Raw genomic sequence first — 25,078 nt, forward strand, 5'->3', positions numbered from 1 at the left:
TAGTTTGTTTATATATGAAATTCTTTGGGAATTGTAGACCCAATACAACATTTTTTACCCCTTCTTTAGTACTTACTTCTTGACCTAACCTAGCTAGAATTCTATCGAGTTTAATTTTGATGAACATAACGAGGCAAAGGATGAATATGAACAAACGGAAAAGGATCATTATTGTTTCATTAGGATCTTATTAGTTCATGTCAAATATATTTTCGATCCAAATTTTCATTGAGTTCTTTAGGAATTGCGATGGGTAGAATTATTCATTAATTTTGAGATATCTGTATTTAAATCTGATTACAAAATCTAATATCCGTATCCTACTAAAAACCGGGTTTACATACTACTTATTGTCATCCTTAAGTTTACTCACAAAATAACCATGATTTGATGTTTATTTAGAAATTGAGTTTATTTAAAAATGATAATGAGTAATGTATTCATTTAATTTTGATGTACCTGTAATTCAAACTTGATTATAAAATTTAATGCCCATGTAAATACTCGTTACAAGAGCCGGTCTTACCCAAAAACAAGTTTACATGCTATCCTTTGTCATCCCTAAGTTCACTTACAAAATAACCATAATTTTAGCAACCATATCGCTTTATCTGGAACCAAAATTTCAATTCCCCATCCTTCAAAACTGGGTGATGAGTATTCAAAATATGTTCTTGGAGAAGCAGAAGGCCTGAACTACAAAGCAGACACTTTAGTTACCTAAGAGACCAAACTGAACTACTTTATATATTTTTTTTAAATTGCCCTAAATTTGAAGAAGGGGGGAGAAGATGTAGTGGCCCTGGTAAGATAGGAGGCACATGATATAAGAAAATCCAAGTTGCTTTTTTCCCCTTCTTTGGCTGGTCATGAGTTGTCTCTCCCGAGTCTCAATTTGGTGGCTTTCTTGTCTTCTACTTTGTGTTCCCACACCCTTAAAAGAAGGTTTTTCTCCTCCCGCCCCCCAACCCCCTAACTTCTTTTGACTGACATATCTACTCCTGGTCAACCTAACTCAGTCTCTCTGTCAGTATAGTTTTCGATCATCACAACCCTCCAAAGGAAGATCCAAACAATGTGAACCTTTGACTTTCACTTGCATCAATCTTTCGTCCCCTCACTCATCCAATAAACAGTCCCATGACTATTCTTTTGAAATTTGATGCTTCAATAAGTTAAAATGACACAATTTTTTGTCAGAAATGAATTATATTAATCGATCGATTCTTAAAATTTGAATTAAATATATCTCCATCTTATCAGATGAACTCGTGGAAAATAAATCGATTATTTTAGGGTTTCATGCGAGAGGGGAGCCTCCTATGCCTTTGAACAATGTCATGCTAGCTAGTGATCACCAAGTTAAAAATAACAAATATAATTAAAAAATCAAAGATTGAAACATTATTGGCATTCTTTAGCATAGTTGTGGTAATTAATTTAGAAGCAAATCTTGGATTATTCACATGTCGTGGTGGTGTTGGACTATACTAGATGGAAAAGTGCACACCTTTACTGAAAAACACAATACCCCTCCTTTCTATACGTGCAGAGAGATCAAAGAAAACTCAAAAATTTTAATACATCACGTAATTAAAATATAAAAATATTTATTAATGAAACTTACTTCTTGTCTGCTCGCCGACCAAAACGTTGAACAGTGGCAGCTTTTACGCATGTCTCTCTCTCTCTCTCACTCTCTGTCTTTGCACAAAAAACCAGACGATCAAACCCCTTTAAAACCAATCTTCATGAACCCTAAAATCAAAGCAAAAACTCATATAAATTAAAGGGTTTGATTCTACTTTTGCTTTCGATCACTAATCAGATACAAACAAAAGATAACTACAAAGAAAAGTTCATTCATATATATATAACACACACGAGCTCGTGTCTTTTCAGTTCAGAAGTGAGAGGAAAAAAGAAGGGGAGAAAGTTCTTATAGGTTCAGATTTGGATTTGGGGTTTGTTCTGAAAGCTTTTTGGGAAACATGGATGATGGGTTGTCAGGGTTTTGCATTAAAGCTGGAAGTGTTCGGGGAAATGGGAATAATGGAAGCGGTGGTGGCGGTGGTGGTGGTGGGGGAACTAAGTGCGGGAGATGGAATCCCACGACGGAACAGGTTAAGGTTCTGACCGACTTGTTCCGGTCGGGACTTCGAACCCCGAGCACCGATCAAATCCAGAAGATTTCGACTCAGCTTAGCTTTTATGGGAAGATCGAGAGCAAGAATGTTTTTTACTGGTTTCAGAACCATAAAGCTAGGGAAAGACAGAAGCGTCGGAAGGTCTCCATGGATGAAAACGACTTCATTTGCAGAGACAACAGGATTTCTTCTTCAAAACGTAACCTTCTGGAAAAATCTTTTTCTTGGGGTTCCTTTATTCTTTTCGTTTGGTTCTGATGGAAATCATTTTTCTTGGGTTTTTGCAGGGTTTTTTGAGGTTAACCATCATCATGATCAGGTTAAGGGATGTCAGCCTGAAAGGGTTATCGAGACTCTACAGCTTTTTCCTTTGAATTCCTTTGAAGAATCCGATCATCAGCAGGAGAAGCATCTGAGATTCCATGCAAGTGATCAATGCAGGGAAACAGCAACATTTCCTTACAAAATCAGTACCCCAGAAACTGATCATCACCCACCATTGGATCTTCGCTTAAGTTTCCTGTGAAAACACAAAATCCCTTTCTTCTTTACTAATATTGTTGTTAGAATCTTAGCCATGATGGACAAAATAGGATAGGATTATTGCGTCGTAATATTGAAAATCAATGCTTCGGACATTCCTCCTCTACATGCTCATAAAAACTCTTTGCTCTCCATGTTTACTCTGTCGGATTTGGTTTTTCCAATGAAATTAATTGCTTGGAAATTGGGATGTGCTTCCTCTCATGAGAAAATGTCTTCCTTGAAGTGCATAAAAATGGATTCTTTGCCTTGGGGTTTGCTTCCCATCTTTGAATTATTCTTCATTTTGGTTTAGACCATTAAGGCAATAATTATCTCCAAGGATATTCCTTTTTTAACCTAAACTTCTTTTACTTCATGAATATTAAAAAGACAAGTAGCAGCCAAATTTTATGTTTTTTTTTAACATAAAAAAATAAATGTGTAAGTTGCCAACATCTTTTGATAATCACATGCATTAGTCTCTTAATGTGCATAAAAACAATCTTAATAATATATATATATATATATATATATATATATATATAAATATAATCGGCCTCACACGGTGACCTCCGCTCTAAGAGTCATTTTCAAAATGCAGTTAGTTGAGTGGTAAATTTTCGACGTATGAATCCGTTGAAGCTTAGGAATTATATTTTACAAGTTAATTCTTTAACAACTCAATTAGAGGGGTGATAAATCTATTATATTCCTCGGGCGGTCAATGATTTAATTGACAAATTTGCAAAAACGGGTGTTATTCACAATATTCAAGATACGTTACCGGTGTTTAGTTAATTAGTTCATGATGGCATCAAATGGGTGTTTTTTTGTAACAATGGGATCTTGTATTGTTCTTGCGGATAATTTTTTGATAATATGATTTTGCTTTTCAAAAATAATATTGAAGTCCAATAATTAAATTATTTTTAAACAAAAACTTTTAAAATAAGTTTTCTCATAAAGATCTTAATTTACATGTTTCCAATCCTCTTTATATCAAGCCAATGCGTAGATTCTTAGGGTAGACAAATAAAGTTCGAGCCAAAGAAGATTTATACATTTCGAGGAGGGTTTATATTTGATTCCTGTTAGTATATAGTACTTATATACTATCACTTAATCACAAATTTTGACCTCATAGATATATATATAAGTAAAAATTCAAAAATCCATCAAAATAAATATCTTTAAAAAATATTTGAGGGTTCCCAACTTCTAAATTTATTTATTACCGAGATAACAATATTTGGCTCACTGATAATATATCAAATATAAACACTTCAAACAAAATGTCCGATCTAATCAAATCTCGGGCCGAAATGGCCTACCTTATTTATGCACTTGGTCCAAAGTGTAGCCCAATTTTATTTAGGCCCAATAAGATGGACTGATTTAAGCAGGCCAATGGGGTCCAAATCGTTGCTTTCCACGGCCAGTGAGGCCTAATATCTTATGTCCATAGTCCACTTCAGTCTACCCCAATTGGGTTTGAGCTTATAAGGGCCATACTTTACCCACTAACTGGGCCAACTGCCCATTTTTTTAAATGAATAGGTCCACAAAGCAATGAAAATTGGGCTCTAAGCAGACTTATTTATGAGTCAAATTGGCCCAATTTAAATATAAATTGGGCCTATTAGCCCAATTATTTTGGGCCGACTAGGCCCATACGAGATCCATAAGCTAGCTCAAGAGTTTAAACAAGTAACAAGCTTTCCTGGAGAAGAAGCAACGAACAAAGGAAGAAAGAAAAGAAACAGAAATTCAAAAAGAAGGCTCTCGAAGAGAAAATCGAAGGAGGATGGATGTGATAACAACGCAGGAGATCTCATCGAGACCGATAGAGAAGGTGATCGTACACCCTCTGGTTCTCCTAAGCATAGTCGACAACTACAACAGAGTCGCCAAAGACACTCGCAAGCGAGTCGTCGGCGTCTTGCTTGGATCCTCTTTCAAAGGTTCCGTCGATGTCACCAACAGCTACGCAGGTAATCTGCTCCTTCTTTCTAACTTAAATCACTAATTTTCTTTTCTTTTTTTTCTCAGAAATGGAAGATCGATCTAGGATTCTGGAGCGAAACTGAGAGAGAGCTTTGATTTTGAATTTTGTTATTTTTCTATGAACTAATTGATAAATGTAGTATATTTTCATTGAGGAAGCTACTTTTTCTGTTGTGATGTCAATTATGTTTCTGTGGTTTGCTCGATTTTCACTGCCCCAAGCAATGATCTTTTTTGGTTTGAGCTGCCTTAACAGAGAAAGATATTAGTGTAAACTTGTTGGAACGTTGTGTATGGTATCAAAGTGGAAAACTTTAGCTTCGTTACTTGATTGGAATACTTGTACATTTGGAGATGTATTAGTTGTGCTACAGGTGTGGTACCATGCATTGGAGAGAGCCTTTGAATTTGCATTATTGCATGTACGGGACAGCCAGTGAGATTTAAACCAATTATAGGACTAGTTCTTACCTGCAAACAAGTGTTGTTACTGGCATGTTTTGAATTTGAAGTAATGCTGTATTTAGATTCCAATAAACCAGCTTTTACAAATTGGTCTGAATTTTTTTATGTAGATTCTATGTTGTTTTGATTTAATGCTTTTTACTACTTGCGTTTCAGTAGCATGCTCATTGAGATTGTGCTTTACCTTGTTTAGCATGGTTTTATTAGGTTTTTGCCGTGAGGTACTTTTGAAAAAGCTTCTATGCGTCTGAAAGCTCTTTTGCTTCTAGATTAAAAGCATCACTCATTCCATTTGATATTTGAAATGTTAATTTGCAGTGCCATTTGAAGAAGATGAGAAGGACCCAAGCATTTGGTTTCTTGATCACAACTACCATGAGTCCATGTTTGCCATGTTTAAGAGAATAAATGGTATTATTTTGAACATGGTCTCTTGTTTCACGTAAACTATGTGGTGGAACTGATGTTATTAGATTGACATTGTACGTTTTCAGCCAAGGAACACGTTGTTGGGTGGTACAGTACTGGCCCTAAACTACGGGAGAATGATCTGGATATTCATGGATTGTTCAATGAGTAAGCTTGTCATCTCAAATTCCATTTGTAATGCCTTTTTCTTCTATTATCCTTTATCCGTTAAGTTGTAGTCCTGATATTGCAGCTATGTATCAAATCCTGTCTTGGTCATCATTGATGTTCAACCTAAAGAGCTGGGAATACCCACAAAAGCTTACTGTGCTGTTGAAGAGGTGAAAGAGGTAATGAAATAAGTTTGTATTGGTTGAGTTTTCTTAGAACTTCCTATAAACAGTCTCCATGTGTGGTCTGAGTAGAATCCTAACTGGTGTCCTATGTGGTCTCAGAATGCCACTCAGAAAAGCCAAAAAGTGTTTGTGCATGTGCCATCTGAAATTGCAGCTCATGAAGTTGAGGAAATTGGTATGCGGAATGCCTATGTGTTGAATGTGAATCCATTTTTTGTTTTAAATTGCAAGCTAGGTGCAGCAGACATAATATGCTTCATTTATTTGGTTTTGATTTTTATTTGTTGCCCTGTTTAACAGGTGTGGAGCACTTGCTCAGGGATGTGAAGGATACAAACATTAGCACCCTTGCTACAGAGGTGACGGGTAAACTCACAGCCTTGAAAGGATTGGATGGTCGACTTCAAGAAATAAGAAGTTACCTTGATCTTGTAATTGAAGGAAAACTTCTACTAAATCATGAAATTCTGTATCATTTGCAGGTTGGTTTGGGATAATAATATATTGTAGCTCTTTTCAGCACCCACTTTTACCGCTTTAATATTTTCTGGCATATATATATTTAATTTCATGGGGCAAAGCCTGTTAGTTTTGCATGTTAGCGCCATATCATGCGGTCATTCTGATTTTGTGCTGATATCTCTTCAAAATTTTGTAGGATGTTTTTAACCTACTTCCTAATCTCAATGTGGGAGAGTTGATCAAGGCTTTTGCAGGTGAGATACACATATAAAATTTACACTGCCCTATCTTTACATCTTGCTTCGACTTTAACTTATTTTTTCAATAAATGTTCTGATTTCTTGGATTGTTCTTGTATTGTATCTTTGACAGTGAAAACAAATGATATGATGTTGGTGATCTATCTTTCTTCTCTCATCAGAAGTGTAATTGCTCTTCACAATGTGATCAACAACAAGGTGAGTTAACTGTTAACATATTTTTGCATAATCCTTTTAAATCATAACTTATTGACTTGGTCATTGGTTATAACCTGAACTGAGGGTTGCTGATACTATCAGAAGTTGTTAATGCTAATATTCATCTTCTTATGCTCAAGGGCCACAATTTTCCAGACATGGCTTCATGTTAAAGATTGTTTTATCCTAGTTGACGTCATCATTTCATTATGTGGAAAAATATGAACATTCAACAGTTGGCTAAATGGTTTATGGTTGTTGCATAACCTGGTTTAATTAATTTTGGGAATCTTTTTCAGATACTTAACAACGAGCATGAGAAAGCAGAGGACTCAAAGCCTGTTGCTCTATCTGCCTCAGCTGGAACCTAAACATAAGGATCCGAACCGCATCAGATATTCTAAGAAAGGAGGCCCATCCCTTCTAACAGTTTGGTGGTTAGTCCTTTTCGGTTCTGTAAGTCTTTGAGAATCTTCTTCTTTCTGAACAAGAAGAACAAAAAGACGGCGAGAGAGGGTGAGGGGGTAGCTGGCGGGGCCTTTTTAGAAAACATGGCTCCCGAAATGTCTTTCCTTGCGTTTAGCATTGCTATGACACATTTTATGATAAATACATTTCCCATTGGTTTTAATACAAGATGTGCTCTTTTCTTTCGTCTGATGAAAACCCTTTTGAAAAATCACCTGTGGGGTTAATGAATTGAAGAGAATAGCATCAAGCAGGATTATCACTAAAAGCTTTTGGTGATTTGCCATGTAGTGGGCCTAAGCAATAAATCATCCATGTGCCTCTGGTTAGACACTTGTTAATTCCTTTGGAGGAAAGCACAAAATCTTTTCTTCTTTGATTGAACACCATGAAGCATGTGCCAATTCTTTCCCAGATACCGAGCATATGGCAACCCCTTCTTGTCTTTTTCTGAATTACCGAATGACCTTCCATTTCAGATTGAGATTCAATGAATACACCCAGAGAAAATTTTACCATTCAGATGAAAATCTTAAGATTGACCAACTCCCCTCATTTCTTTCTTTTTATCAAAATAATATAGAATTTGCCACCTCTATAGTAATTAATTAATTTTCTCCACTTTTGGAAGGGAACCAACCTTGTATTAGGTTAGAAAATTGTCCCTAAAAAAGTTATTTTCTCCTATATTAGTGAAAAGTTGTGTAAGTCTTATTATAGCGTATAACGTTTACTAAGTTTTTTTATAATCATTTACCTATTGGTGTGAATGTGAGGACAAAAACTACATTGTTGTTATTTTTTTTCCTGAAAAAGTAAGTTTATTACCAACTACTTTTGTTGTCTTTTTTCCCAATTTAGAAAACTGTTAAATTCCAAAAAGCCTCATTTAATTCTTCCTTATCCTTAGATTCTTCTTCAACAAACAACAAAGGCGGTACTTTTAAGAAAACAAACTTCAAATTTTCTGATCAAAACAAAAGACTACCAAAAAAACAACAAGGACACCTATCCTGGTTAGACCCCACCCTAAAGTCCGGTCCCACCATCTCAAGCACTGGCAACGGTCCTGATTCAGTACACGTAACCCTCAGATCACCATCAGGAACCGTTGAAAGGTTAATTCGTTACATACTGCATGAACTCGTGATCAGATTCAATCCCAGCCATGGTTTCGGGCGCCAAAACAACTTCCAGGTCAACGCTCCCGTTACCTTCCCGCCCAGGGAAAGCGGAGATCTTCCCGTCGAATTTATTGGCGCCGCCGCTCCTGACAGCCAACGGCCGGCCCCACCCGAAATCGTTGTCGTACATCGGGAACCGCGGGGAACTCCCCATCGTCATCGATGCGCCGTCGAAGTTCCCCAACGGGAAACACCGCGGATCTTTCTCCCACTCCTTCACAAAACGACGCACCGTTTCGTCGTCGTGGGACCTCACGCTCTGGTTTAACTGCTCCGCGCACCAGCGCAGTTCACGTGAAGTCACGTCACCCGCTGACGCGTACGTTGGAATGCTTTGAATCGCGTTCCCGAAGTACAAAGGGTCCAGCTTCGGGTTCAGCCTGTGGCGACAATTCACCGCCATTCTGAACGTCGTCTTTTGGAAAGACGGAAGCTTCCTCGCACGTGTCACCGCTCGCCAAAGCAGAGCGCAGAGTGATTGAAACGACGAAATCTCCGCCGTATTTGAAACCGGAGCGGTTCTGAACAACCGACTCTTGCTTTTCTCGTTATGGTACTTGTCGTTACTCTGTTTGCCGAGAATCTCAACGGCGTTGAAGTTTCCGTTAACGAGAAGCTCTTCCTCGTTGTTGTTAACTCTGGCTTTGAGTTCCAAAATAGCTTCTCTGCTGAAACTGAAGATTCTCTCCCGTAACCGCTCTTTTTCGTTGAATGTAACTTTGGGGCCACCTTCGGGGACTTTCAGAACCGCCGGCGAAACCAAAACAGAATTCCGGGAAAAATCTGGCTGCCTTGCGATTTTCTCAAAGTTCTGATTATTACTACTAATTTTCTTGCAAAGCTCGGCGAATGTGTTGAAGAAATTCCAAAACGACGTACCGTCAGTCACCGCATGGTTAACGGAGCATCCGATGAAGACCCCGTCACCGAGCTCGGTAACTTGGACGGCCATGATCGGTTTAAAATGCCCCTGGTAACTAACCGTCTTGTCGAAACAGAAAAACTTCTTAACGAACTCGGGAACGTCGAGAGGACCAATGACGTCCCGAATCGACAGACCCTTACAAGTGGCATGGTAGAATTCAACGCCGCCGTCGTTGCAAGTCACGTAGATGTAACCATTCGGGTCGGTGTGAAGCCGGCCAGCAAGGGGAGGGAAGAACGACAGCGTCTTGGACAGTGATTGTTTGAGAAGGGAGACGAGGGAGTCGATGGGAATGGGAGAGCGGGTGAAAAGACAACCTTTCTGGATGTAATGGCAAGACAGCATTGGGAGATCTGAAACTGAGAGCTTCAGTTCTCCTAGCTTCGATTTCTGGTCTGGGAAAACATTGGATTTTGAGACCAAAGCAATACATGGAGCTGAAGAAGGCATTTTTCACTCTCAGTTTGCTTGGGAAATGTCTGGTAGTGGGAGTAAGTGATGGAGAGGGATAGGGGAGGGGTTTCCTTCAGAGAAGGTATTTATAGGAGTTTGGGTGCATGCATTTAGTACAGGTGCGGTAGTAGTTTGCCACCTTTTTATTATTTTATTAAAGTGATTTAATGGATTTTTGTCTTATTTTATTCCTAAGTCTCAAAGATTCAATTCTTATATAGTTCTTTGTTCTTGTCTCATTAGGCTCAAGGTTTTTTTTTTCTTTTTAATTTTGAGGTTTTTGTAGTTAAATTCAATTATTAAATTTAATATATATTATACAAACTCAATTACAATTTGAACCGGTTTATTTAGTTTTTTTATTATAATTGAGAGAAAATGATTTGAATCATACTCTTTAAGTAAGAAATCATGTACCAAGTAATGAACTAAATGTTAAAGTGCTCGAATCCGTTTATTTAGTTAAAAATGATATGAACACCGTTACAAAATACAATCGAATTCAAATTCAATAACAAAACAATTCATTATTTATAATAGGATTTAAAGAACCAATATTTTAAGATTATTACTCATACCCATTTACATAACTACCCATTGTCTGTTCCGGCTATTGAAATTATGGTCTAATTTGATATATGTACAATTTGTAAGTTAAGATTTTTATATGTATGATTTGTTCAAATGTTCAAGTTTGACAAGGCATGAAACAAGCGCAAGTGGTGCTAGTGGTAATGAACAAATAGCAATACATATATATGTAGGAGCAATTATATATGGCAGAATTCTGCCAAGTGAAGTAAGCCTATATATTTGAGGAAATAAAAAAGGGAGTTAATTGAAATCTGATATGGACATATCATGAAGAATCCAAAGGGGAGAGATTTTTGCTTCATATCTCAGGAATATATCAAAGGTAGGGGACTTAGCTATATATCTTGGATTAATACATGGAAAAGCCCACATATGCGAGATATGCATGGCTCACACCCATCCATCCAATCCACAGACCAAATCTCTCATAATTTTGCCTTTTGAGTTCTTACAAATTTTGATTGAAATTGATGTGTGTGTTCGTCATAGTCTAGTGACAAATGTCTGGCATGCAATAGAATTTATTGTCTTTTAACTGTGGCCAAACTCTTGAATTGATTAATTAATGAAAGTTGCTTCTATGTGGACAAAACCTTCTGATACAAATCTTATATTGTAACCAAGTAAAAGATTTTGTCTTAATACTAGACATGAAACATTGGGTTAATATTGTTTTTTTCAATATGTTCGGGTTTGAGTGATTATTGAGCGATCTTTCGTGTACAAGTTAATTTTTTGTTGTACGACCCACTCTGCAGGTATAAAATAATAAGATTCAAATTAGGGTTAAGCTTAGACTTGAAAAATAAGGTGACTATCGTTTTTCGAATATATTCATGTTCAAGCGATTATTAAACTATCTTTCGTATATAGGTTAATTTTTGTTATATGATCTGCTCTGCAAGCATATAATAATAAGGTCCGAGTTCGAGTTAGGATCAAGTTTAAACTTAGTGATCATTTTGAGTTTGGATTGTTTATATTTCGAGTAAGTCATGATTTAATAATGTTGGATCAAATTGACTAGATAGCTAGCTAGTGGATCAACTGTTGTCAATTATTTTTGGTTTATTGGCTAAGGTCTTAAAATATTGTGAAGATTTTGGCTCCACAGTTTGACTTAAACCCTAACAGCCTGAGGGATTCCATGAAAAAATCAAAATTTTCATGCAAAAAATATTAAGAATCCCACAGCTGACTTACATTCTGTATCTGTCTGGTTGTCACTACGTACCAATCCCAAGAACAAAAGGTCGGCCCAGAAAGAATCTCAACTGTTTTTAGCTAATCTGGAACTGTCTCATGATTATAATTTCAATATTAACTCTTAGCTACTTTAATTTATTTTTTTAATAAAATCAAATTTTTTATCTTAATTTTCATAAAAATAAAAAAAACAGAACAAGTATTATAATAATGACAATAATAATTTTATCTTTTATTTTTATATATATCTCGTACCATATGATCTTATACTCTAATCATTAGAACTTATTATTATTCTTATTGTTATTTGATTCACTGTTGAAAGTCGGTTTATTAAGTTAAAAAAATCATCAAAAACCGTCAATTTTTATTTGTCGGCGTTTGGAATTATTTTAATTTTCTAATTATTGAGAAGAATATTTAAATAAGTACTAACATTAATTTTAAAATAATATTTTGGTTTAATAATAATCCTGTGGAAATACCCATGCATGTTTGTAGCTTACTTAGTTGTTTGACTTAGAGTATAATATATTATTTAATTTAATTTTTTATAAGATTGGAAAGAGCTTGGTGCATGTCCAAATTAAGAGAGATTAATTAATATTATTTCGGTTGAGCCCCCCTTGACATTTGCCACGTGTATGACAGTTCAATACCGACCATATATGAAAGAATTTCATATGATTTTTTTCTATTTTATCTTTTGTTTCTGTTTTTATCCTTTTAATTAATTGGTTTATATATATAGCTTCAAATATACCCCTTCCATGGCTATATTTTTGTGATCCTTTTACGGAGATTAAGAAAAAAAATTTCGACTTTGACATATTTTATATTAAAAATTTTAAATATTAACTGTTGTAAGAAAAATATAAATAAAAAAAGAGACAGAAGGAGTGAATTATTATTATTTTGTTGGAATTATCAAGGTTCTTGTAAGAAAAATGCTTCTCTCCTGCATTGTACAATTTTCACGTGTAATAATGAAACACAAGACCTTTCTCATTATATTACTATGTACTCATGTTTAATGAGGGAAGAAAAAATAGAACTAATCATATATGGGGTGAAATTATATATACTAGGATGGTGTCTGTAGCTACGTTACGAAAAAAATCATAGGAAATATTGATTATGCTAGAGTAGATTTCAATTTGGTACCTTCAAAAGAGTTTGTAGAGAAAGCAATATTGTATTAGTGAACTGCATGAATGTCCGGTTTTTACTGATAGAGGAAAAAATAAACTGGTATTAATTGAAAATAATTATTTACTCTGATTTCAATTACCGAAAACTTGTACCTACATATATGATTATAAAATAGTAAAATATTAAGAAATGAGAGAGTATATAACATGTACTATTGGCAGATTAAGATAAACAGTTGTGGAATATAAAACAACCATATAATATAAAGATCTTATCAATATAAAATAATTACTAATTTCTAATAATATATTTTTAATATATAAAATGAATGACTAAATATTGTCAAATTTAGTTGATTTATTTGTTCAATGATGACTATGTGCTATGTATATTAAGAAATGAATAAACCTTTTCAACTTTTTTATTTTGTTCAATGAATTGGATAAATATTTATTGAAATTTAAACATTCATGTATAAAAGAGATGTCTAAATACTATGGATTCAAGTTCATACAGAATTAGAGGATATAAATAGAAAATAATATTAAATTACAATTGATAAATATTAAATGAATCTATATTCTAAACATTAAAAATTAAAAATTATTATTTTCAAGTATTTTTTTACTGAAATAAATAAAAATAAAAAAACCCTTCAAATGTCAAAAAAATAATGCAGCTTTGACATAAGGTGTAAGAAAAATTAATTCAATAGAGAATGACAACCAATTGACCCAATTAGTTATTCTATTTAAAACAGAATTTATCCAAAAAAGACGATAATTATTAGATATATAATAAACTATTAAGAAATGAAAAAGTATATAACATATACTATTAACAGATTAAAATAAACAGTTGTAAAATATAAGGTAACAGTAAAATATAAATATTAATAAATGATTATCGAAAACTTGTACCTACTTATATGATTATAAAATAGTAAAATATTAATAAATGAGAGAGTATATAATATGTACTATTGTCAGATTAAGATAAACAATTGTACAATATAAGGCAACCATATAATATAAAGATTTTATCAATATAAAATAGTTATTAATTTCTAATAATATATCTTTTATATATAAAATGAATGGCTAAAGGTTGTCAAATTTAGTTGATTTATTTGTTCAATGATGACTATGTGTTATGTATATTAAGAAATGAATAAACATTTTCGACTTTTTTATTTTGTTCAATGAATTGGATAAATATTTATTGAAATTTAAACATTCATGTATAAAAGAGATGTCTAAATATTATGGATTCAGGTTCATACAGAATAAGAGGATATAAACAGAAAATAATATTAAATTACAATTGATAAATATTAAATGAATCTATATTCTAAACATTAAAAATTAAAAATTATTATTTTCAAGTATTTTTTTACTAAAATAAATAAAAATAAAAAAACCCTTCAAATGTAAAAAAAAAACAATGCAGCTTTGACATAAGGTGTAAGAAAAATTAATTCAGTAGAGAATGACAACCAATTGACCCAATTAGTTATCCTATTTAAAACATAATTTATCCAAAAAAGACGATAATCCTATCAAAGATTATTAGATATATAATAAACTATTAAGATATGAAAATGTATATAACATATACTATTAACAGATTAAAATAAACAGTTGTAAAATATAAAGCAACAGTAAAATATAAAGATCCTATCAATATAAAATGGTTAATAATTTCTAGTATTATATGTCTTTTATATATAAAATGAATGGCTAAAGGTTATCAAATTCAATTGATTTATTTATTAAATGATGACTATGTGCCATGTATATTGAAAAATGAGTAGGCTTTTTTGACTTTTTTATTTTGTTCAATGAATTGGATGGATGTTTATTAGAATTTAAACATTCATTTACAAAAGAGATGTCTATATACTATAAATTCAGGTTGATGCAGAATAAAAGAATATAGATAAAAAATAATATTAAATGAATCTATCTTATAAGTATTAAAAGTTAAAAATTATTGTTTTCAATATTTTTTACTAAAATAAATAAAAGTAAAAAAGAAAAAAAAGCCTTCAAATGTCAAAAACAATGTAGTTTTGACATAGGTGTAAAAAAATTAATTTAATTAAGAATGACAAATGTCAATCAATTGACCCAATCAATTATCCTACTTTTATATAATGAATTGGATGGATATTTATTGAAATTTAAACATTTATGTATAAAAAAGGTATCTATATACTATAGATTCAGGTTTACGTAGAATAAGAGAATATAGATAAAAAATAATATTAAATTATAATTGATAAATATTAAATAAATCTATCTTGTAAGCATTAAAAGTTAAAAATTATTATTTTCAAGTATTTTTTATTAAAATAAATAAAAGTTAAAAAAACAAAAAAAAAACCCTTCAAATGTCAAAAACAACTTATTTTTAGCATAAGGTGTAAAAAAAATTAATTCAATAGAAAACGAAAGGTCAAAAAAATAAAAGAGGGTTCTAATTGAATGACACTTGTCATTCAATTAAAGACTCAATTGAAAAAAATTAAAAGAAATTAAAACATCTTACCTTTATATATATTATAGATATATATATATATATATATATGTGGATGAATTCAATCATCTTAATCATATTTTGATGGAAAGATGCTATGAATATCAATACCATTGAAAGAATAAAGTAAGTCTAATACCTCCTCCCCTTTGTAATAATACAGTATAAAATCCTATCAACATAGAAAATTTTGCTCCTTGAGAAGATTACAGGAATTAGGAAGGAGCCGATGAACTCTTCCCATACAACAAAATCAGCCTCTTGTTCATGGTACCTACTGTTACATGTAATCCGACGTTGACATCTTACATTATTGCAAAAATTTCTTCACTTAACATTATCATTATCTAAGTCAAACGTTTTACGTGTGAACCTTATCCAAAACGTATTCATTTTCTTTAAACAATTAATCACTGATGGAGCTAAAATTTCGCATTTGGAGGACGAACAAGAGATGGGTTAGTCGTGGGGTCTTGGCAGTAGGGTTTAGGGAATAGTTCTACAATAATAAGTTTTATTGTAATCTATTAAATCTATTAAAATTAATTATTGATTAATTATTACGGAGACTTTGCCTTACTTGTCCCTCTCCTTCCTTTCGCCATCTTACTTAATTATTTTAATTTTCGTAAAAGAAGAAAAACAGACAAATATTTAGAGAGTGAGGGAGTACATATTAAGGTACGTTTTTGATGACTGAACAATAATGAAGGGTTATTAGTAAATTGTATTTGTTCATGCATGTAGGTGATGAATTTGAACTCTTTTTTGCATGGATTCCGCACTTGACTTTCTTTGGACTCTATTGATAGGCCGGCTACCAAACTCGTTCTGGAATCAAAATGTACTAATGTTGTCTAATCTCCTTAAGTGACACTATAGCCAAATAATGAACAAACACTTTTCTTTTTCTCTTCTTTTCTTTTTTTTTTTGTCTTCTTTTGCCTTCCTTAGCACATGAGAAAAATGGGTTTCTTTTATTTAATTTTTTTTTGTTATTATAATTTACCAAAAATTTATGGGGGATAAGGGTTGAAGAAAGAAAGGGTCGATCGATAGGGCAAAAAATTAAATGACAAAAACATGAGTCAAAATGGGGTGTCTGTCGGTAAAAATTAAAGTGTTGTATTATTCAAAACCCAAAGGTTTCTTTGACTTTGTCTTAAGCTACCATATTGATCAAATGGACTAAGCCGTCTTTTTGGAGAAGAAAGATTCCGTCATTTTTGCATGGCAATTTTTTGTCCATCTATCATCAGACAAACTACGTATCCAATGTGCAAACAAAGTGCAAATGGGTAAAGATAAGATCAAGTTCAATTTCTAAATGGAAAGGCCGAATCGACTATTTATTTTGGATCCCGAATTCAGCATCCCGCCAGTTATCGCAATCAACCGTCCAAGGGTTTGCAGGTGGAAGACTTGATCTTGGTGAGGTCGCCATTGGCCGCAATTGAACGAATCAAATGGCTTGAACATGGTCGAAATTCCGTCACCAATCGACTAGGGTAATAGCATGGCTAGCCCTACTGGGAGAATATGGTTAAGCTACCACACGACCAGCTTGCTTCCAAAAGATGAAGATGGAGACAAATTAGGCGCTCTGTAGCCAAAAAGGGGGTTTGGTTGGATCCGTTGGAGATTAGCCATATTAAATGCTATAATCACGTTTACTTATTGACTAATTCAGCTTAATCATTCATGAATTTCAACGGCTAAAAGATCATCTAACTTTACCTAAAAAAAATTATTGAGAATCCCATCAATTACACTTTTTTTTAAGCTATTTGAGTACCACCATACTATTTGTAGTAGCTGGATTCTACTTTTAATTTGAGAGTACTTTTACAATTAAGTTGGTTGAACTAAAGTGCTTTAATTGTTTCATTGCTTATAAATAAATGTATAAGTGCATATCTTTGTACTTAAAACATTAAATTTGAATCTCATTTTTTAAATAAAATAATAATAATAAAAATATATGTTTATATCATTAGAACTCTTCGAATCAATGAATGTATAAAGGAAAAATTCAAAATTTATTTGAAACTACAAGCACTTATTTTTTGGAGATTTTTAATTATTAAATTCATTTATTATGAGATAATAACATTTAATTTACTAATAATGTATAAAATTTATAAATTAAAGACGTATTAGATTTAATAAAAAAGAGGAAACAAAAAAATTAAGCCAAGATAGTTATTTAATTTACTAATGATCATGTCAGAAACAGACAAAACATCCTTATCCCCTTAGAACATCACGACCGTTATAAGACCCCCAATCGCGGACCCACCAATCTTAGCAAAGATCATCCAACGGTCGGAAATGATACACATGATAATATAAAAATACATCTGCGCCGTTAAATCCCCCCACACGGATTTAATTCGTTACAAATTGCATGAACTCGTGATCAGACTCGATCCCGGCCATCGTTTCTGGCGCCAAAACCACCTCCAGATCAACGCTCCCATTCCCTTCCCGCCCAGGAAACGCGGAGATCTTCCCGTCGAACTTATTGGCGCCACCGCTCCTAACCGCCAAAGGTCGGCCCCACCCGAAATTGTTGTCGTACATAGGGAACCTAGGCGAACTCCCCATCGTCATCGACGCGCCGTCGAAGTTCCCCAAAGGAAAACACCTCGGATCCTTCTCCCAGTTTCCGATGAAACGACGCACCGTTTCGTCGTCATGAGCTTTCACGCTCTCGTTCAATTGCTCAGCACACCAGCGCAGGCCACGTGACGTGACCTCACCTGCTGTCGCGTACGTTGGAATGCTTTGAATCGCGTTCCCGAAGTACAGAGGGTCCAGCTTCGGGTTCAGCCTGTGACGGCAATTCACCGCCATTCTGAACGTCGTCGTTTTGGAATATGGAAGCTTTCTCGCACGTGTCACGGCTCGCCAAAGAAGCGCGCAGAGCGATTGAAACGACGAAATCTCCACCGAATCGGAAATGGCGGTAGTTTTAAATAACCACTTTTCAAAAATTCCCGTCAAGTTTTTGCCGTTATCGTTATGGTACTTGTCGTTACTTTGCTTCCCGAGAATCTCAACGGCGTTGAAGTTTCCGTTAACAAGAAGATCCTCCTTCGTGTTGTTAACTTTGGCTTTGAGTTCCAAAATGGCTTCTCTGCTGAAACTGAAGATTCTCTCCCGTAACGGCTCGTTTTCGTTAAACGTAACTCTGGGCCCACCTTCCGGAACTCTTAAAATCGCCGATGAAATCAGTGCCGAGTCCCGGGAAAAATCCGGTTGCCTCGCGATTTTTTCAACGCTCCGATCATCATTCGCAGTACTAATCTTTCTGCAAATTTCGGCGAAAGTGTTGAAGAAATTCCAAAACGACGTGCCGTCAACGGCGGCATGGTTAACGGAACACCCGATGAAGAACCCATCAGCAAGCTCGGTGACTTGGACGGCCATGATCGGCTTGTAATGCCCCTGATAACTAACCGTCTTGTCGAAGCAGAAAAACTCCTTAACCAACTCCGGGACATGGATGGGACCAATGACGTCACGGACGAACCGCGTGGCGCATTTCGAATGGTGGAACTCCACGCCAGCGTCGTTGCAACTTACGTAAATGTACCCGTTCTGGTCGGTGTGAAGCCGACCGGCGAGAGGAGAGAAAAACGACAGCGTCTTGGACAGGGATTGTTTGAGGAGGGAGACGAGTGAGTCTATGGGAACGGGAGGGAGCGTGAAGAGGCAACCCTTTTGTATGTAATGACACGACAGCATTGGGAGGTCTGAAACTGAAAGCTTCAGTTCTCCTAGATTCGACTTCCGGTCTGGGAAGACTGTCGATTTTGAGACAAGAACCAAAGGAGAAGAAGGCATTTTTGTTTCTGGGTTTTCTTCTTCACTTCACTGTACCCTCTCACTCTTAGTATGGGTTCTGGCAATGGGGGGTTGGGGAGGTATTTATAAGGATTTGGGTGCATGAATATGGCAGCTTTGAGTTAACTTCTAACATTTTTTTTAGTGGAGGAGCAAAAACAAATCAATGGTTGACAATTTGACAGGGCAATGGAAAGGATTGTAATGGTGAGTTGGAGCAAGTTGGTATCTTTTCCCAAGCCATAAGTCCATTGAATAATTGAAAAGTCCACATCAATTTTCTCTTCTTTTTCTCTACAGGAATATCTTTCACTTATCTCTTGCAATTCTGGGTCACAAGATTTTGATCTCAAATATATATATATATATCTTCACTTCAAATCAGTCTCTTGCAAGAATTTATGCCCACCTGATTGTACATTGTCTCAATCTTTTATCACCAAAGAAAGAAAACGTTCATCACTAAAGAATTTTATTTCATTTCATCGATCTTTAAATATTTGTCTCTCTTTAATCTTTACGAAAGTTAAAGATAAAAATTTTGATTCGGACTTATACATTCAAAGCTTTTTAATATGTACTATAAAAGACGTAAGAGTATTAGGTGGCTGAAAATGAATTCACATTTTCAAAAGGAAACCAGATAAAAACGGAGAGGAAAAGAGTATTTATACCTCTTTTCTCACTTACTCTTTTATATGCAATTAGTTCCTGTACTTGTAAATAGATTTAATTTTTATGCTTTTCGAAATTAACCGTGTCGGTTCAATCATTAATGGATATAATCTATGATTATACAAAAGTTAATATGGATAATGGGATGTGTTGTATCTAAATTTAAGATAGATTCCATGGCTAATCCATTTCTTTTGCATGCATAAATAAATAAAAATGGGGGAAGAATCCCACTGTCCCGTTTGAACTTCTGTAAGTAGGCTGTCATTCCCAAATCCCCAAGCAAAGTCGGCTGAGAATCTCAACTGTTTTTAGCTAATCTTGAACTGTATATCATCAGATTTAATTTGGCTCTTTTTAATTATTAAATCCCATTCTTCCCCTTCTTCTTCTTCTTCCTAGTATCTTAATTATAAATAATTTCACTTACTGAAAGTCGGTTAAATTAATCCCATTTTTTTTTATTTGTCGGCTGTGGGACTTGTGGGTACTTTCCATTTTGTTTGTGGGTTACTTAATTGTTTGACCTAATTATGAATAATTTAAAGATTTGGAGGACCTTTGACAGATCAAGACCAACCATGAAGGATATTATATTTGCTAAAACAGATTAAAATAATGGTTTATAAGTTTTTTAATTAATATTTGATTCCTATGTCCAAGAGCTGGGGATTGGGGAGCTGGAGAGATGTGTTGCTGTGAACCTTGGCATCTGCAAATTACCAGCTGATGACAGTTCAAGTGTACCATCAAAATGGATTCAAAGTGCATTAATTTGGCTAACATTCAGTTCCTCTTGCATGTCTTTGGCTCCTTCCAAGAAAATGGTGCTAGCTTGGGGTGGCTTCTTTTCTTTTTCAGTACAATTTGATCAAAGTGAATGGTCAAGAAGCAAATATATATATATATATATATATATATATATATATATATATATTGTATTTTCAACCTTTCTCATACAACGTCTTATAATTTTTTTTTATTAATATCTTGCAGATAATTGTTATTTTAAAAGAGTAAAACAGTTTAAAATATAATTTAAAAAAACTTGATGGTGTTATGAATTTCTTCTAGGCACAATATTGGGATTCAATATATTTCTAAATTCTTCAACAATAATAATCTTAATTAATTAACAACTAAATTAACCAGCATAATAGTCGATTAATCTTAACTATACTTGTAATTTCATATGGGATACATTATTTTTCAATCCTTGTTCTTCATATTTTCTTCCCCTCGGCCTCCATTTGTCTCTCCTACTAATTATATGATAATTGAAACAAGTCAACAAATGATTAAGTATATGATTAAGGTGAAAGAAAAAAAATTAGCTTATAATTCTTGATCAGTTTACCCCTTGAAAGGATGACAAGCAGGAAGGGGAGCGAACAACAAATTAGCCTCTTTGTTCAGGGTAGCTACTGCTTACTCGATGTTGATAGCTTAGACAATAATCCCCACTTCTTGCAGACGTCATTGCACGAGTCAAAGTTTGGATTACAACCAAACCATTACTTCTCAAGTTAGTTATCATTAATAATGAGGGTTTATACATAGTAACCCTTCGTGCATGTACCTAATCTTTGAACTTTGCATGGATCATTCGAATTACGAATAAGTCGGTCCACCCTTTTTTGTTCAAAAGACAGTGACGATTCGAATTTTAAATTTTATTTTTTAATTAAAAATAATAATAATATTAGTCAAATAAATACAATTTTTGAAAATTACGTCTAAAATACCTCCTTCATTGAAACTTCTCACTTTGACTCAAAAGAGCTAAATTTCCAAATTTTAAGTGTTGGGGTCATGTAGGTTAGAGCTCTGAAAACCAAAGGGGAGAGAGAGAGATAGTGATAACCAGTCGCAAAAGGCTCTTTTTTGACGAAGTCCAACTGTCAAACAATTAATGTTTGGGGACTAATTTGGAAACTCAGGAATAAGACAAGACATCAAACTGTGTACTCCAATGGAAAGGATGTAAACAATTTCCAGTCCTAACTTGATTGCGGCGGTCCCCAGTTGCAATTCAAACAGTGTTGCAGTTTAAACGTGAAACACAACAGTGTTTGAATTATATGCGGTTATCATGTATGTAATTGGGTTTGGTATTAGCTAAGATACACATCGACAGATAGATAATTTTTTCTATCTCATGTATCGCATTTCAGGTCTCAATATTTGAATTCATGAATCTTAAATTGAAATTTCAAGTTCTAACCGTTAAAATGTTCTTTGAAATCGATTATCGAATCCTAATCATGTATCATGTATCATGTATGTAATTGGGTTAGGTCTTAACTAGGTTAAGTAATGAGAGATAGATTACTCTTTTTGTCTCATAAATCCCATCTCCGATGTCTCAATATTTGAATTTGAAAATCTTATTAAATTAAAGTTTCAAGTTCTAACCGGTAGAATGTTCTTTGAAATTAATTATCCAATCTTAACCACGGTTATAATACCTGATTTATATACAAAAATATAAAATTTAGGGCAATAATTCAATCATTATTCAGTGTAAACAATCACATAATAACCTATAAATTATGCTCCTAAATGAATATTGGAGGAGTTTGCACCCATGACAATGATGGACAAATTCGAGCCAATGAACCTTTCATGGTATACCTACTGCATGCTATTGCTATATGATATTGATAGCTTTCATACTAATTAAATTCGCAACGACGACTGCACCTAGTCAATGGTTCCCATAAACTACAAGTTGAAATTTGTTTAATAAAAAAGGAAAGGATCATCAAGAGTTTTTATAGTAAGGCTTTTAGGGTTCATGTACCTAAAAATGAAAACTATCAATATGTTGAACTTCTAGCATGGATTCCCATTGATGTTCTTTGAACACAGCCCACCTACAAGCTGCTTCAAACCAACCAAAACTCATCCTGGAATCAACATAATTTTGCCTTCCAATCACTCACCTTTTCGGCTTTGGAGATACGTCCTTCTTTCTCTATCTTAATACATATTTAAGTAGCCCGCGTCTAATTGTCTTTTCTTTTAATAAAACGTTTAGATTAGGGGAAAAATTAATATTCAATTACGAGTATATGATGACGGATTTAGAATTTTGCATGATGAATGATTAAAAGGTAATTATACAAAGTCATGAATTTATATATATTAAATTTTATACATATAATAATAATAAATTAAAAATTAATGGGTGACGGCCATCACCTCCCACCACCATCTTCGGTCCATCCTACGACTACATAGTTTTTGCACATATGAAGAAGTGCTTTGAGAAAAAGATGAGATTTAAACCCTAGACGTACGTCTTTATCCTTTTTTTTAAGCAAAAACCAACATATATGTATATATCAATTCATACAATTTTCATTGTTTATACCCGATCTTATTGTATGTTGAAAACGTTATTTAGCGAAGGAAACTAACTAAATATACATGTTCCAATATAATTGTATAATTACCAATAATTATAATTACTAGGTATATATTACAAGCTATATCACTGAAAATTTTGTTATGAAAGATGCAAAGCAAATACCAAAAACGTGCCCTAGTTTTGTTTGACTAGGGTTAATGATAACATTTTGGGTTTATTAGTTTTCAGTGTTGAAAAATCTTTCTTGACTACGAATTGATCAAATGAACAAAGACGTGTACCTTTGATTTTTGGAATCGAAGAAGAAGATGAAGATAATGACATGTGCATGGACGGTTCTTGTCCATCTCCAACAGAGAAAATAAATCCTTTCACAAAATAATTTTTAAAAAAAAAAATATTTTTGAGGCCCCTTTCTGATCAGTTGTACAAAAGATTTTGATGGGGTGAACATGGTCGATTCCTGTTACATTATCTCAACATGTTGGGTTGAAGACCTTGGTATAAGTTTGCTTGCCTTAAAAAAATACGGCTAAGGCAAACAAATAACAAATTTATTAAGCAATCAAGAGATTACAATAATAAAATTTTATGTTGATTTTAAAAATAAATTCATATATATATATATATATATATATACACACGTGATGTAAAATAAAAAAATATCATTACTTGTCTTCTTTAAACTATTAGTAAATAAAAAAATTAATTAATTAATAATTTTTTCTCGTGTTAAGTGAGATAAATGATTTAGTGGACGAATGTATTTTTGAAAATAAATAAAATATTTTAAAAGTTTTGCTTTATTGTCTTCTTCTTTTTTTTTCAACCTTTCATTTTCCGAAACACCTTTATCCCATCGATTCTTTGGTAGAATAAAAAATAAAATTATTTGAATGGTAATAGTAGAGCTAAATGATTGAGCATATTTCGTCTTGTTGGAAATATGAGACAAAAGGTCTAATCAAATCCTGGAAATTAAATTAGGTCCTATTTACCTTCGAAAGGTAAATAAAAGGTCTAATCTTCTTTAATTCTTTCATGATTTTCAGCCCATGGATTCTTTTATAGGGTAAGATTATGAGAAGAATATATACTCTCCTCCATCCACCACATTCGGTAATACAGGGTTTGGCCCGTTGTGTAGGATGATTATGAATACTTTATAATTAGGTATTTTGTATTATTCAAACCGATTACGTAGAATTAAGATATTTTATAATTGAGTTTGAATAATATTTGGATGTTAAATTTATTATCTATCACGAGTCAAGTACCAGTCATAAGATATCAATTATCCAAACTCGATTATAATAAAAAAATATTATTAAGTTATAATTTTATATTTTTAAAATATTAATTTTTAATTGGTCAAAATAAAATATAAATAATTAAATTTTAATCAAATTCGGATTCGAGTATTTCAAAATTAACAGATAACCTATCTGCGTTTACATTAAATAAAGGTGTGAAATGAATTTAGCAAAAGAAGAATTTTAACTATAAAACTGCCCAAATGCATGAATGTTTCTGATTGAGAAATGAAGGTACAAATCATGGACGCTGCAGGCAAGGCTTTTGAACAATTTTGGTGTATATTTATAGAATCTAACCCTTTGCTCAAATTTAAAGTAGGCTTAGCAGCTACTAAATAAGTGCCATGGTGCTATGCACAAAGCTAGCTACAATATTGAGGGATATTAATTAATCAATTAATCAACAATAAATTTTGTCGATATCGACCATCAACTAATTCATTTACGATTCGAGAGATATATTGAATTTTATCTACTATTTAATTGAGATTTTAAATTTTAACGTGCATAATACAAAACG

The 25,078-nt window shown here is 33.5% G+C and overlaps 4 protein-coding genes across 4 annotated transcripts; 2 read left to right on the top strand and 2 right to left on the bottom strand.

Moving 5' to 3' along the window:
* The first annotated feature begins 1,718 nt into the window (after positions 1-1,718).
* On the top strand, positions 1,719-2,829 carry LOC18585935 (WUSCHEL-related homeobox 5). The gene is made up of 2 exons (XM_007009020.3): positions 1,719-2,346; positions 2,435-2,829. The coding sequence occupies exons 1-2, from the start codon at positions 1,992-1,994 to the stop codon at positions 2,671-2,673; spliced, it is 594 nt and encodes a 197-aa protein (XP_007009082.1). The 5' UTR covers positions 1,719-1,991; the 3' UTR covers positions 2,674-2,829.
* Positions 2,830-4,398: 1,569 nt separating this feature from the next.
* Positions 4,399-7,478, top strand: LOC18585936 (26S proteasome non-ATPase regulatory subunit 7 homolog A). The gene is made up of 9 exons (XM_007009021.3): positions 4,399-4,663; positions 5,460-5,552; positions 5,636-5,717; positions 5,803-5,899; positions 6,005-6,080; positions 6,206-6,387; positions 6,564-6,621; positions 6,740-6,825; positions 7,125-7,478. The coding sequence occupies exons 1-9, from the start codon at positions 4,477-4,479 to the stop codon at positions 7,194-7,196; spliced, it is 933 nt and encodes a 310-aa protein (XP_007009083.3). The 5' UTR covers positions 4,399-4,476; the 3' UTR covers positions 7,197-7,478.
* Positions 7,479-8,166: 688 nt separating this feature from the next.
* On the bottom strand, positions 8,167-9,902 carry LOC18585937 (putative acetyltransferase At3g50280). The gene has a single exon (XM_007009022.3). It carries the CDS (start codon positions 9,850-9,852, stop codon positions 8,413-8,415), a length of 1,440 nt encoding a protein of 479 aa, XP_007009084.3. The 5' UTR covers positions 9,853-9,902; the 3' UTR covers positions 8,167-8,412.
* Positions 9,903-17,533: 7,631 nt separating this feature from the next.
* Positions 17,534-19,430, bottom strand: LOC18585938 (putative acetyltransferase At3g50280). Its single transcript, XM_018129391.2, has one exon. It carries the CDS (start codon positions 19,192-19,194, stop codon positions 17,734-17,736), a length of 1,461 nt encoding a protein of 486 aa, XP_017984880.2. The 5' UTR covers positions 19,195-19,430; the 3' UTR covers positions 17,534-17,733.
* Between the last annotated feature and the right edge of the window lie 5,648 nt (positions 19,431-25,078).

The sequence above is a fragment of the Theobroma cacao genome, chromosome 10 (genome assembly GCF_053813885.1).
Source record: "Theobroma cacao isolate CCN51 chromosome 10, ASM5381388v1, whole genome shotgun sequence".
NCBI classification, from domain to species: domain Eukaryota; kingdom Viridiplantae; phylum Streptophyta; class Magnoliopsida; order Malvales; family Malvaceae; genus Theobroma; species Theobroma cacao.